This window comes from Elaeis guineensis, chromosome 15 (genome assembly GCF_000442705.2).
Source record: "Elaeis guineensis isolate ETL-2024a chromosome 15, EG11, whole genome shotgun sequence".
NCBI classification, from domain to species: Eukaryota; Viridiplantae; Streptophyta; class Magnoliopsida; order Arecales; family Arecaceae; genus Elaeis; species Elaeis guineensis.
In genome coordinates, this window is record NC_026007.2 from 66,892,633 (window position 1) to 66,908,330 (window position 15,698).

The following is a 15,698-nucleotide window of genomic DNA, read 5'->3' on the forward strand; positions in this document are numbered from 1 at the left end:
TTGGAACAATGATACTTACTCTTTTTTCCTGGTTCAAATATTAATATGCTTTATAATATTACCCAACGTCATCAAGTATAATACTTGAAGACCCCATCCTTATTAATACATTCCTACCCACCTCCACTCTACTTTTGATTACAGTCTTATAGGCTTTCTTTCTTTTCACAGTTTATATATATAATAACAAAAAAAAGAAAAAAAAGTACGGAAATTTTGCACATTTTTGTCCCTGGAGTCTCTTACACAAGGCTGGTACACTGCGATGTCTCCGGGTCCCACATGGCGGGCAGCAAATACTTCCTCCCAGCCAATCCCTTCGCATTATAGCTGGCCCCGGTGGTGGGGTCCAACAACGTCTTGCCTGGGTACCCTGGGTAGGCCCCACTCCCGAACACTCCCGTGCACGCCGTTACTGCCTCTAACGGCGCCGTCGCCGGCCCCTGGTAGTATCCGTCGCCGTAAGGGTTCGTCACGGTCCCGGCTAACAGCGTGGCGAAGTTGATGACCATGCCGTCCATCCCGACGTCGCCGTTGGGCGCTACTAACGGCGGGGTCTGGGGGCCGTAGACGGGCTGGTGGAAGGGCCAGGCGCACTGGCCCGGGCACTGGACCGTCGAGTCGCCGACCCAAAGATAGGCGAACCGGGCCCGGCCGAGACGGGCGGCGGGGGCGGACGCGTGGGTCCCGCACCGGCTCATGCAGAACCCCTCGACGGCGACGTCGGAGGAGGTTAGCACGGCGGCGACCGCCCCGTGGTGGGGCCCAGCGCGGGAGGCGAGGGTGGCGAGGTCGGCGGAGGTGAGGGTTTTACCGAGGGAGTACTTCTCGTCGAGAAGCTGGAGGCCGAGGGAGACGCTGGAGGCGGCGGCGCGGTAGCGGGCGGTGGTGCGCCACCATGATGCGGCGGATGGGGCGGCGGGGAGGAGGCAGAGGCGGGGGAGAGGGAACGGACGAAGTCGGCGAGGATGGAGCGCTGGGTGGCGGAGAAGCGGCCGTACCACAGGAGGTGGACGTGAGGTTACCGGTGAGGAGTGGGCCGTTGTGGTACTGGAGGACCAGGGGCTGCTGCTCGACCAGGATAAGGTTCCTGGGGTCGGCCACGGAGGAGTGAAACAAGAGCAAGAAAGAGAGAAGAGAAAACAGTGGCGAGAGAGCCATAGGGTCTTTAAACCTGGCAGTTTTAGACGGCTGGTACTTGGCTTTGGGTTTAACTGTGGCTTGCAAGTTGAGTAAGCGAAAGCATTTATATAGGGGGAGGGAGGTGGGGAGTAGGGGTGGGAGATGGAGAGTGGGGGACGAGGGGAACAGCTGGAGACCGCGGTAATGAGAGCGACGTAGACTTAACGGAGGGGGGTATATTTTAACAGGGGTTGACACGGGGGCACCGGGAATGGTGGTTCTAGGGAGGGGCCTTTGGGATCTGGTCACCGCACTGAAATGGAGGAGCATGTCTTTCGGTCGGGTTGAAGTTGGTTTATTTTGGTTGCCGGATGCATGCGATAATATTTTGGTGTTCATCCGTAAATTGTCAAGATATTAGGATCACTTGGCCGCCAGATATTCTTTCACAAGTTGTGCACGTGTGAACCAGCAAATTACCAAGATATTAGAATGAATTGGGCCACTAGATATTCTTGCATGCATCTTGTAAACAATTGATTGAAATTAGAATCAACTAAGACATGAAATGCCTTTTTTTCCTAAGATCATGTCTAGATTTTATGCAAAGTCTAATGAAATCTGGTATATTAGTATAGGTATAATCACACACAATATCTAGATCTTTATGAATCATAAAAATACATGTAAAGGAGTTAGTATATATCAAAGCTACCGTACATCTTATTTGCATGACAAAGATGCATGATGCATCGAGCTTATAATTAAGCAAATATAAAGTCCAAAATTAATGCCACAGCAATTAGATAAGATGAACATAATACAGACTTGTTTTAATCGTAACTAGGCATATAATTTTTGTCCAAGCACTAAGTAGTTGGTAATTTCTTAAACTATGAGACCCTTCTTAAGAAATTAGATTGAAGCCACATTGATTTAGATTTATATCAAAACAAGATTTGGCACAGCACAAACTTTTTTCATATTGTATGACTACCATCTCCTGCACAAAGACGCAATACCTTGATTTGGTACCATCAACTTGTCAATTAAGCATTCCTTATGAGCTCTTTATGTCCAGCTTGGAGTTCCCTGGGTAATGGATCTGTTCCGGGCTGGCTAAGATTTGGATCCGGTCGGGGAATCCTTCTACGGGGTCACCTAACGTGTCAGGGGTGACAGCATCCACTCCTCCACGGAGAACGAGAAAGGAGACCCCAACCTTTGCGCAGAACCCGGGGCGGTAGAAATCGATGACGTGACAGCCAAGGGATAAAGAAAGCAGGGAAGTGTGACAAGAACGCCAGTGTTGAAACTACCAGAATAGCCCTCTTGTGCTGACCTATTTACACCTTTATCTTCCCCATGCTTATCATTGCCTCATGGGACAAAACAGATGGGGAGACGTGGCACCAACATCTGCGAGGGTGTCGTACCTTCGTCACCATCTCGTTTAACGTAACAACGTTCGTTTTTTCTTCCTTTTTGTTGCCACTCTCTTCGAGCTAGGCTGTGATTTGTGATGCTAAGAGCGTCTTCACTTTGGGAGGCACCAAGACTAAAGAACTTTAGATAATTAGTGGTACGGTCATGTAGGTCAAATAAATATCTACACTATAGATCTCGTGAAGCTCATTGGATGCTTAACATGACCACAATGTTGTTGGGGACCAGTTAGTTTTAGCTCTAATCCATGATTAGCCAACAGAAGAAAAAAAATATATATTTTTATTCGTCATCATCTCCATCCACTATCTTCTCGGATTCCAATTTTTCATAAATTTATATAGAGAGCATATATTATTAATAGCTAAATTAATTGAGTAGCGAAACCAATGGTAAACTTCAGATATTTTGCCGTGATTTGAGGGTGGTAGCCTAGGCTAGCAAGCTGTGCATTCAATGTTTGTAGCACTGAAATATGATAATATTGGACAAATTATAGAACTGTTTTGAACTAGTTAGAATGCAAATTATTAAAGTCCGGACAGGTCTTGCCACCAAGAAAGTAACCAAATTAAGCTGGCCGATACGTTGCACCAATGCCTGTTCTTACGGTGTGTACTTAATGGTGGGATCTTTTACTTCAAGGGAAAGGGAGGGGGAAAAGCTACCCAATTTATTAAAATTGCAAACAGATCTCATCATCATTACAGTTGGTTATTAGACCAAAAAATAAGAAGATATGATCCCACCAATGGACCAAGAACGGTACCAAGCCAAAGGTGGCCAAACAAACAAATTAAAACGTGGGTGCACGGGGAATCTGTGCGTACTCTGTCTCACATATTTTAGGATACAATCAGAACCTTCATGGTATAAGCTAGCAAGCCATAGCTTTGCCTTCTGCTCCACATAATATAAGATAAGCTCAGCCGACATGGAAAAGGCCAAGCTCGCCTGGACCCCAGCATCATTAAGGGGCGGACCTGGGTGGTCCTAATCGTCATTAAGGATCCTAAACTTTATATACATCGCAGTCAGGCGTGCCACATTCACACACAGTTGTAAAGGTGATGGAGTCGACAAGGAGCGGGTCAAAAGACGGGTGCTGGCTAAAGGACGAGGAGCAAAAGAGGGAAGGGCATGGGAGCGTTTTCGCGCGTGCGAGGGGATGGTGTCGCACGTGGTGGTCCGAGCTCATATTATATTACGATTCTGAAGGGAGAAAGGGACGAGACTGAAGAGGAGACAGGACTGCCGACATACTCTGTGGGACACGTGTGGGACAGGTGTCTAAGATAATGCACAGGTGTGGCGGAGCATGGATTTTCGTGCATATAACTCGCAATTGGATCATTCAGCAGCCATGCGACTTCTCACGTGCAAATCCGTGAGCGTGTGGTCTTTGCAATGGTAGATGTATTTTTTTTTTTTTTTTGTTTAGTGCGACTAAGTCCCGTGTGCAGCAACCTTTGACACGAATCCCGTGCGGAATTCCCTCGATGTCTTCCCTCTTGTACTCGTTACATCATTATATTTATCTAGAATTCGCTGTGTGCATCCATCAAAAGTTAAATAACCCCTCTCGATCCCCACTACTTAAATCACCCATAGGACAAAAATTTTTACCTATTACACTCACGGAGAAGCTATAACACAGCTGTGAATTAGACTGAAGACCGTAAACAAAAAGATGTTATAAGAAAAGCTAAACATTGGTGATGTAGAACTTAGAAAGAGCATTTTGGGCTTTTATGAGAAGGATATGCTTTATAGCAAGCATAAATGTATGATCTAGATAAATAGGAAATGGAAAGGCCATTCACTAGAAAGCCTTGCAACCATACCGTCTACAAAATTTAAGCAACAAAGAGCATGGTAACTGTCCCCCATAGGAGGTTCTACATATGAAACACTCTTGGCAAGTTCAAGGTGAACATTTGCAGTTTAATAACCACTCCCATGGAAAATGTTCAATGCAAACGAAATAATAATTAATCTAACAGGAATATGATCACCACTTTCTTCAAAGCATTGTAAGGCATATGAATATCAGAAACAAGTGATTCATGGAGTTATGTAAGGAAAGAAAAAAAAAAGATTGGTTTATGTTATTCCAACCCAATGGTGTAAAAAAAAAAATAAAGGCTTTTAAAAAATCAGCAGCAGAAAGATGAAAGTTTTGAACCAACTTATTGGCAATAAAAATATTGTCACTGATTCTTTGGCCCTTGATGAATGCTGATTAGCTTCTTATTTAATTATAAATTTATACTTTGAAATTATTTTAATGATACTTAATATCACCTGATTTATGCTGCCATAAAAGAAAAGGTATATATAGTCTGTCATACAAAAAGTCACATGCTCCTGCCACTTCTAGGACATTCTAAATATGTTGACACATCAATCAAGTTCCACCCAATTTTCCCAAACACTTTACAGAGCTTCTCCAACTCAAAGCCCCCAAGTAAAAGAGATAGGCAGATGCATGAGAGCTTTTACCTCATACTCCCAAAATTTTATGCTCTCTTCAGGGAAGAGAGAGAGGAAAAAAAAAAAAAAAACCCGAGAGAAACATCACGAGTAGATTGATCGGCATGTTAGTTAACACTGTCCACTAGATGCTGCCCATTGCTAAAAATGCTATGAAAAATTGGAATAATAGATCTCCATTTTTTCTCGATTAAAGGGACTTAAGAATTAGTTCAAAAAAGTTGATAATGCTTGCCCAAACACATCTTGTGGTAAACCCATAGTTCCGAGGGAGTTTTTTTTTTTTTTTTTTCTTTTTGACAATATTCCTAGGGGAGATCTTAGTATTATAATTTGGTAAGCAAACCCTACGATTCAAATTATGGAACCCGTCGATACTGTTAAGAGCAGTGCAAATGAAATTCTCCTGATCAAGAAAACGTTACAATCATACAACATTATTCTAGCCCATTTAATTACGGGAGGTCAACATCCTTATTGTGCTTCCATTTACATGATAATTATTTTGTTAAAAAATAAGGAAAAGTTCATAAGAGAAAGCAACTATATAACTCCGCTTACAACTTTCTTCTCTATACGAGGGTGGAATGATAAGACGTCATCGGGTCTCAAATTCTACTCATATTTAGTCGGGCCTCGGACCCAAACTCTATTCAGTTTTAGTCGGACTTTGGACTGGATCAGTTTAAAATGTAATATTTGTGTGCCTCAGTCTGGCTTTAAATTCCCATCCTCAAGTTATAATTAGCCCACTGGTCTTATCCACCAAAACCCGGCCCCGATATCCAGGATAAGCCCCTGGCCCAAATATCACCGTACATGCAGATGCCGCCTTTAACGGCGCGTCAGCGGGCAAGGCTAATGATCACGCCGTCCATCCCGACGTTGCCGTTAGGAGTGACTAACGGCGGGGTCTGGGAGCCGTAGACCGGCCGATGGAAGGGCCACGCGCACTGGCCCAGACACTGGACCACCAAGTCACCGCTCCAGATGAACCCGCTCGATCCGGACTACGGGCGGTGTGTCCCGCCCCGGTTCGAGCAGAAGACGTTGCCGGCCACGTCAGCGGAGGTGAGGGCGACGTTGATGTCGGCAGACGACGTGCCGGATTCAGAGGCTCTGAGAGGGAGAGGGGCGAGGGGAAGAGGGATTTGTCAATGGCGTTGTGGTCGTCGAGGAGCTGGCGGCCGAGGGAGAGGGCGGCCCGTGCCGCCATCGACGGCGGTGGTGCTCCACCAGGAGGTGGCGGAAGGGGTGGTGGCTAGCTGCCGGAGGAGGGACTGGTGGAGGTGGAAGTAGGCGACGATGGAGCGTTGGGTGGCGGAGAAGCGGCCGTACTAGAGGAGGTTGCCGGTGAACCCAAAATAATGGAAGGGGTATACAAAAGAAAATAAAGAAAAAGGACAAAAACAAGGGAGAAAGAAAAAGCGCGTGAACCCCAAAAAAAAAAAAAAAATCCATCTCAAAAGTTGCAAATTCAAGTGACAATCCAACCCCTCGGAACTTAAAATTTTGAAATTATTATTTATAATTCGAAGATCGAAAGCTGCCAGAAGCAACGTACCGCCCTACCGGGCCTAACCAAGCTTCCACCACTAAGAACCAAATTCCGTGATTATATCATCATCTAGGATTCCAATACATATAAGATATATTCAAATCACAATGATCGAGTAGGTCCCCTCACCATCGAACCGGATTCGGGCCTTGAACAGTCACGTGGGTTGAGGATGACCAAGAGAACGTACACCCCGTGGTCTCCTTGGCTATGCCAAGCACAAGTTGGAAAAATGTTAATTCTACTACCATCCCCGTGGTTTTAATCTCTATTATCTAAATTTTAAGCATCAAATGAATAACATGAAACAAAAACGTAATTCGAAAATGAATGAAATAATTACAGACAATCTATATCCCCGTTCTTCCACTGCTCTCTTTACCGTATACATCCCCAAACACACCACACCACTCCCACTACACCAAGGTAGAGCAGCTGGACGTTGACGGGTCAAACAAGGCTGGAACTAGGTACTTCCTCCCGTGGGCCCCATTTGCGTTGTAGCTCGCCCCCGTGGTGGGATCCACCAACAAGTCGCCGGCGTATCCCGGATACGCCCCCTTGGCGTACACCCCCGTGCACGCCGTCGCCACCTCCAACGGCGCCTCCTTCGGCCCCTGGTAGAATCCGTTACCGAACGGGTTGGTCACCGTCCCGGCCATCATGCTCGCCAAGTTGATCACCATGCCGTCAATCCCGACGTCGCCGTTGGGCGCCACCAGCGGCGGGCTCTGGGGCCCGTAGACCGGCTGGTGGAAGGGCCAGGCGCACTGGCCCGGGCACTGGGTCGCCGAGTTGCCGACCCAGATATAAGCGAACCGGCCGGACTTGGACCGGGGTGAGGTCCCGTGGGTCCCGCACCGGCTCATGCAGAAGCCCTCGACGGCGACGTCATCCGCCGTCAGTACGACGTTGACGGCGTACTTCGGCGCCCCGCGGCTCGCCAGCTTGGCGATGTCGGCGTTCGTGAGGGACTTCCCGAGAGTGTAGGCTCGTCGAGGATCTGGTCGCCGAGGGTAAGCGTAGGGAACTTGGTCTTCGACCGGGCGTAGTACTTCTCGGTGGTATTCCACCAGGTGGACACAGACGGCACCGGCTGCTTCTGGCCACCACCCTTCGAGGAGAGGGATGTGACGAAGTCGGAGATGATGGCTCGCTGGGTGGCGGTGAACTTACCGTACCAGATGAGGTTTACCGATATAGGTCCCGTGAGGAGGGCTCCCTTGTGGTAGGTTAAGACAGGGGATGTTCTTCCACCAAAGCATTAGCTTTCTAGCCCCATAGGAGCACTGGAATAGAAGAGAAGCTACTACTAAGAAGATACAAAGGAAACAAGGGCTAATACTGGAAGACGCCATTGGTATAGAACAATAAGAGAAGAGAAGAGGATAGGGTATGTCTTGGGTTATATTAGGCGCTTCTCTTTGAGACGAAGAGAAGGGAGTGGCATTTGGGTTGGGAGAAAGGATGGCGTGAAGGGGGTTTATATAGTGTGAGGAGGGGAGCTTTAGGGGTTATGAGATGATGTTATTGATTAAATAATTCATGAAGGCGAGCGGAAACAGAAGACAAGGGTGGTGGGCCAGGAGGGGAGCTTTAGGGGCCCATAAAGGGGACGCGGTCTGGGCACAACGGTCACCAGACAGCTGGCTTTTGCGTGCCATCCGCGGCTGTAACATTTACGAAAATTTGTTTTCTTCCCACAATACCCTTAAATCGGGAATGGGCAACCGTAAGTCAACCTGAGGTGGGTAGGGGTGTTTTAGGGATGGGAAAGTGGGGGATAAGAAGGGGGGTAGTTTGGGCAAAGAGATGGGTTCGTTTGTCGAGGAGTTTTAAATTTCAGAACGTTTTCAGAGGGGGGGACAGGCTGGTGTCTCTTCGAGACGTGTATTGATTTGGTTGGGTAACCGGGGGGAGCGTAATTTTATTAATGGTTACGGATGGGGATCCGCGTACGTGCCAGCTGGGAACTCGTAAGAGAGCGCCCAGTCCTGCGCTGCACCAGAAACTCGTGAGCCCCGGCCGTTATCACCCCCGAATGGAACTGTTACGTATATGCAACTACGAAACCAGAGGTTCATCAACAAATAAATAAAATAATTTTTTATATTTTAATGAATTTAAAATATCTCTATATATATTTATTACTATAATATCGCTCTATATTTTTCAGATTTTCAATATTATACAACCCCTCCTAATTAAGATCATGCTCATTGATAATGCTTATCTATCAGTTGATATAGCTATAATTGATGACAATTGAATCCATCATTACAATCACCATTATAAATAAAATCCATCTTCGAACTCTAAATCTTAACTCTATCTAATCTTTTAATCTTTCTCTCTGAAACAACCACGCAACCTCTGCTGGCAGTCGGCCTTTCACCATTGTTGTCACTGGCCACCTCCATTCCCTCACCCTCATCCTCTTGTTAACACTGCCTATTTCCTCCTCTCCTCCTTCTTTCTCTTCCTCTTCTTTCTCCTCTTTTTTTTCTCTTTTTCTTCCTCTCCCTTTTTCCACAAATACTAGCCAATTGGAAACAAGAATTAAAAAGGCAAGTGCTTTGGTCCATACCGATGAGAAAAGCTCCATCTTCTGCACCCATAGCATCGTCAATTCATCTCTCTCTTTTAATAGACGAAAAAATCAATAGACAAGAGGGAGGGGAAAAAGATTAACAATATAATTATACTATTTTTGTTATCCTAATCATTCACCATCTGAGCTCTCATAAGTTTAGCCTAATAAGCTTCTAATTGCATTATCAGATTTAACATCCGTCTCTTTTCCATTAAGTTTCCACAAGGACGAACTTCTTATAGCTAGTTTTCAGGTCCTATGTTGCAATTTCATTTGTCAAAGACAAAATTTATTTTTGAATAATTTTTTTTATAGGAGATGGGTATTTCTCCAAAATTATTTACCATCCCTGAGTGATGGAACTTTAATTTATAAATGAAGATGGGCTTGATCTGTCACCCTATGAATCGGATCTAAAAAGCTTGATACTCTATGTCGTTTTAGTTTGATTTCAATAATATTCTTTAAGAGACCTTGCTATCCATCCATAAAAGAATACCAAGATGATTTCACAATAGAATACAAAACCCAGTAGTATTTAATAAGCATTAGGGATGAAAGTGGTACGGATATTATCTGTTAGAATCTGTTTTCAATAGATATAGATATGGATAAATAACTATCCAATCCATATTGAATATCGAATCTACATATAATCCTATATAATTTTATATATCACTTATTATTTTTTAAAAATATATATAACATATAAATATATTATTAATTTGATTTATCATATATTTATAATATTTTTGATTCTGTAGTTATAAAATTTAATTATCTAAACTATATCTGTAATTATATCCATACTTTCAGTATTTGAATTGCATTCGTATCTATTTAAAATAAATATGGATATGAATTTTTTCATCCGAATAATATCCATATTCGTATTATATTCGTCAGATAAAATAAATATAGATATGGATACTTAATATCCGATCTGATTTCAATCTTAATAAGTATAGAATAAACAATATTACTTGATCCTACTCTTTGGTTTGGACTCAACACGAGAAGCAAGGATGATAATGTAGGTACGGAATCTGTTAAATTTGTAACTTTATCATGGACAAGTAAAAGAAAGTAAAGGAACTTAGATCCATTAGAAGAACAAAATGAGATGCCAGTGATGCATTCAACTCCAAAAAGATATCTTGAATGTAGCAAATGTCTAATTCTCTGTTAATTAAAAAAAATGCATAGTTCCTTCTCAACTTCTATTTGTTCTTTTAAATAAAGAAGTCATCTGACATATCAAGGCTGGCATCCTTTTCATCCCAAGGTGGGAAAGATAAAAAGAGGGAGAGGGAGAAGAGGAGGAAAGGAGAAGAAAAGAAAAAGAAGAGGGAGGAGGTCAGGAGGATGGGGGGGTAACAATCGGAGATCAATGAGGATTGAGGGATGGGATGGTGTTGGTCTAGGAGGGCCACTGACAGATGCTATGGGGCCATCTTGATGAGGGATGAAGTTAGGGTTAGGATTTGAGGATGAGTTTTGTTTAAGAAAATAATAGTGATGATAGATCTAATCATTACATAATTCTTCCATATCAGTTGGTGCATGCATTTCTCTTCACGTCAAATGACAAATAGATATTTTGCAATCTACATCTTTATCAGCTAACAAATAAGCACCATCATAACTAGCTCTAGCAACAATTAAGAGGATAATGGATAATATTATAATAATTAAAAATATATAATTAATATTATAATAATTGAATATGTAGGAAGGTATCTATAAAGTCATGCAAAATATATATTTTTTTAATATAAAAAAAAAATCTCGGAGTTAGAGGTGAAAATTTTATAAGTACCTCCTTGCGCAACGTGGATGAGCAGTATTTTTTTTTTTCGGGTACATAGGGAGCGATCAATTCAACTGAAGAAAAATGACACACTGCACATCAAAACAATAGTCTCTTAGGAAACCTCCTCCGTACGTCTCAGTAGCAAGCATCCGGACTAGTGATGGGTCCACACTGCCACTATGTTTGAGCAATAAATGGCTCTGAAAAGCATTGCCTACAAGTCAATCCACAGCCTAATTTCCTTCATGGGGGGATTTGAGGATGAGTTAATTTGATGATGGATCCATTCATCGAATAATTCCTCCGTATTAGCTGGTGCATGCATTTCTCTCCACGTCAGCTGACAAATAGATATATCTTGCAATCTACATCTATATCAGCTGACAAATAAGCACCATGGTAAGCTAGCTCTAGCAACAATTAAGAGAATGAGATAGATAATATTGTAATAATTTAAAAAATATATAATTGATATTATAGTAATTGAATACGTAGGAAGGTATCTATAAAGTCATGCAATATATATATATTTTTTTAATACAAAAAAAAAAAAAAAAATCCCGAAGTTAGAGGTGAAAATTTTATAAGTGCCTCCTAGCGCAAGGACCGCTGTGGATGAGCAATATTTTCTTTTTTTCGGGTACATAGGGAGTGATCAATTCAACTGAAGAAAAATGACACACTGCACATCAAAACTGTTGTCCTTTGGGAAACCAACTCCGTACGTATCATCAGGAAGCATCCGGACCAGCGATGGATCCACACTGCCACCATATTTGAGCAATAAATATCTCTGAGAAGCACTGCCTGCAAGTCAATCCACAGCCTAAGTTCCTTCTCGAGGGATGTTACCCGGATGAGCAGTATTACCAGCTTACCCGGTACCCAAAATACTGTGAAACTTAACGTCCTCGAATTACATCATTAACTGTGTTCATTATATGCTGCTACAATCCATCCTAGACATGTACAATGAAACAGATGATTGGCGTTCAGGAGCTCGTAAGCACTGATGAAGATTGAAGACATGAAATACCAGAGGAGATTGTCATCCAAAAAACTAAGAAAAATTGAATAACCTCTCCTTGTAATATGACAACATTGTTGGACCGTGACTGATCGTGCACACAGCCAGACTTCTATAATTAAATGTTTCGTTGCCTATGGATGCTTAACATGTAAGGATTCAATTAAACAAAGGCTACTTGAACATTTTTTTTATTGACTTAGTCTACAACATTTATTATTAACTAAGTGTATCTAATGGGGAGAACATCTTCTTCCTAATACAATAAAAGATTGGAGTGAGGTGGAGAGGATCAAATGGGATTTGTTAGGCTGTCTTACCATGAGCTAAGGGTGGTAATGGGATATCTGATCTCCAAGATAAGCCCAAAGTTAATCTCAACGTACAACTCGTCCAGGTCCGAATGCTTGACCCCGACAGAAACGACTGTACCCAGCTGCCACGTTTTCTTTACAATCTTTCCCCACCTTCCCCTCTCCAAGAAGAAGAAAACAAATCCCTTCGCTGTCGCTGCTCTCTCTACTCCCTCGGCCGTAAAAGTAGGAATTATTCGCTCAAAACATTAGCTTGTTTTGCTCAATTATTTTGCGATCTTGTCGGATATCTTGGCTGTATGTGATAATGAAGTGGATTAGGCTCCAAAAAGCTGTCACCCAGCGAGGACGTGAGTGGGCTCTGTTAGGCTCCGGCGTGTCTCATGGGTGCGTGGGCCTTCTTGTTTTATAAACTGGGGTTATGCATTTGGAGTCCATTGCATTGTTATACTTTGGCATCGGGATCCTATTTTTAGTTTATCTTTATTTTTTATTTTAATTCCAGTTGCAATTGTTTTTCTTTCAATACTAGTTCAAGTTAGATTGAATCTTAGATTCAGTATACAAAAGTTTGTATTTTATTTTTTAGTGAAGGTGGAGATGATAATGTTTTTTTTTTTTTTTTATAGTGGAAGACTGCATACCTGTATAAAGAGAAAAAGAGAGTGATACAAAGAGTTTGAAGAATTTTGATGAGACATCTCTGTAGTAGGGAGAGTTATGTGAGGTGTCTTGGAAAGATGTCAGATTTTTGTTGTAAGAGGAGTCAAACTCATTATCCCGATCTTTATTTTCTTTTGAGTAAATTTATTTTTTTTCAGATTTTTTCTTTCACTACTATTTCTTGATTGTTTATATTTGTTCTAAATCCTGACTGACATGCTCAATTTACACCAAGTAGTGCATCATTCTACAACATGGTAATATACTAAACAACTTAATTGAACCTTAAAAATATGGTGCATGGGAGGCATTAATTCGTAGTGTTGAGTATTTCTGTTGACTCAAGAAATTTGACGAACTTTGTATCAAGTTATAAATATAACCTGTATCAAAGTACTGAACTACATCGATAGAGTCCTAGATATGACTTGATAGGGAGGAATCTTGTCCATGGTTCCACTGGGGTCTATAGTTTGATCACCTACACCACGAGGCCATCATAGATGAGGAAAACGGTCAGACTTTGTTTTTTTATAGTCTAATTAATGCAACAAAACTAGCTGTTCCCTGGAGAGGAGCACATTGCAAGCTCGCAGCTTGGCCAACGTAGAGCCTAGAGAACCAGGAGTCCGTGCACATGCTCAAGTCTTAACGAGCGCCGAGAGCCGCAAAATTCCGAGACTGAGTTGGAGTGGAACCATATCCCCACCCAAAAAGCCATCAATTTCCCCACCATATTATTAAACTAGTATCACATTATCCTAAGCTCATGAAGATGCCCAGAGACTATCGTATGGAATTCAGTAGCTGTCCGCCACCCATCTTTGCCGCAGAATTCCACGGTCCAACCTTTGTCTCATGTCTCGCGGAGCTGAGGAGCGTGGATAAAATTTTTATAGTCGAAGTGATCGCGAAAGAAATTATGATTCTTCTCGAAATATTTTTTTTTCATCTAATATTTTATTGCATCCCTGCACCCCGACTTTGCCTTGCATATGCATGGGGTTTCCTGGCTTCCATTCATTGCCCATCTAATTTCATTGAGAATCTATTTTATATACTGATCCGTCAACCCAGCGTGCAAATGATTTGCTATAAATGGATTAATCGATCTAGATCATTAATTAAATAATCTGGATTTGGATTTATACCATCGGTATGTTTAGTCTATTTTAATATATTTAATAATTGAGTTATATTATAATCGGATCCATTTAGCTCATTTAAAATCTGCTTAATTCATTTCTATCATTTTAGCTTAGTTGCTCGACATGTTTAAGTCGTTTAGACCCATTAGTTTGTTAAAAATACATAGTTTAACCTATTTAACTTGATGTTAGTAAACTAATTAATCAGATTGAATTGAATTACACATTCAATAAATAAATTAGGTTTAGATCCGAATATTTGACTTATCTAATAAATGGATTGGGATCAGATTGATAAATTTATGATCCGATCCTCATCCAACCTAATCTATATCCGACTCAATGCAACCGGACCACCATCGTACTTTTAAGTTCCACGTTCTCATCTTCGTGCCTTCTCCTCTCCCAAATGGCTTCAATGCACATGGCTGGCGTGGCTCTTTTGGTGCTACCATTTGCTAGCTTCAGCCCAAATCTACAAGAGGTCCACAAAGCTAGCCACTTTGGTCCAACCACCACCAGTCAAATGCCACAATGGTGCACTGCTACGGCCTATGAGGTGGCATCCCCATCTCCATCCTTTGGTATGGCAAGTTCTGCCCCACCGTACAGTCTCTCAACTCGGACTTCCTCCCATCCCTCACCACCGGTCCCACCAAAAGCTAGTCTGCTCTTCAGTCTCCCTGTAATGGAACACCATATAGATTTATTTGGTTGACGGTAGAATGGAGGCCCAAAGAAGACCCAGATCCTTTAGGCGAACCAAGTGTGGGACGAGGAGTGCTCTTTGCTCTTTGAAAGGTCCCTCGCGAGGGGACGAAGGGAACTTCTTTGTGCACCGCGGGCGGTGTAGAACAAGGGGACAAATTTCGAGGAGGGCGGGACCGCTCCGGTTTTAACGGCCCAGGACGTGGTGGTCGAGGGGTTCTACATGAGCCGGTGCGGGTTGGAAACGAAGGCCGGTTCGACCTACATCTGGATCGGCAACTCGGCGGCTCAATGCCCGGGTCAGTATCTGTGGTTCTTCCACCAGCCGTTGTGCGGGCCCCAGATCCCGCTGTTAGTCGTGCCTAACGGCGACGTCGGGATTGACGCCATGATGGCTGGTGGGTCCGGTGGCTAACCCTTCTGGTGACGGATTCCATCAGGGCCAGAAGGAAGCGTCGTTAGAGTCGGCGACGAAACGGCCGGGGATTTATATCAAAGGGGCGTATCCGGGATACGAGAAATTTTTGGGCAGAACCATTCTATCATCCTGCAGCGTAGAACGACCAATTAAATATAATCAAAACAATAAATGAGTCATACAACATTAATAGTTCTAGATAATACCAGAAGATTCTTAATCCTAATTAACATGAGTTATTAAAAATTAATGATCCCCACTTATCCACTCACTCTCCTCTCTCTTTTCGTATGCATATTTTTTCTCCCTCTTCCATCCATCTTCTCCGTTCGATGAACAACTCTACTATAACATGTGAAATGCAAACCAATTGACAATTAAACCATCATCATCCT

The 15,698-nt window shown here is 42.9% G+C and overlaps 2 protein-coding genes and 2 pseudogenes across 2 annotated transcripts; 1 reads left to right on the forward strand and 3 right to left on the reverse strand.

The window, feature by feature from the left end:
- Nucleotides 1-1,224, reverse strand: LOC105058433 (protein EXORDIUM-like 2). The gene is given in 3 exon segments (XM_010941369.4): nt 1-922; nt 925-1,017; nt 1,020-1,224. Coding segments are annotated over 3 exon segments (915 nt in total). The 5' UTR covers nt 1,162-1,224; the 3' UTR covers nt 1-242.
- Nucleotides 1,225-5,498: 4,274 nt separating this feature from the next.
- LOC105058532 (protein EXORDIUM-like 2) lies at nt 5,499-7,010 on the reverse strand (annotated as a pseudogene).
- Nucleotides 6,855-8,095, reverse strand: LOC105058432 (protein PHOSPHATE-INDUCED 1 homolog). Its single transcript, XM_010941368.4, is given in 3 exon segments — nt 6,855-7,607; nt 7,610-7,860; nt 7,862-8,095. Coding segments are annotated over 3 exon segments (939 nt in total). The 5' UTR covers nt 7,978-8,095; the 3' UTR covers nt 6,855-7,035.
- A 69-nt stretch (nt 8,096-8,164) lies between these two features.
- On the forward strand, nt 8,165-15,478 carry LOC109506662 (protein EXORDIUM-like; annotated as a pseudogene).
- The last annotated feature ends 220 nt before the right edge of the window (nt 15,479-15,698 follow it).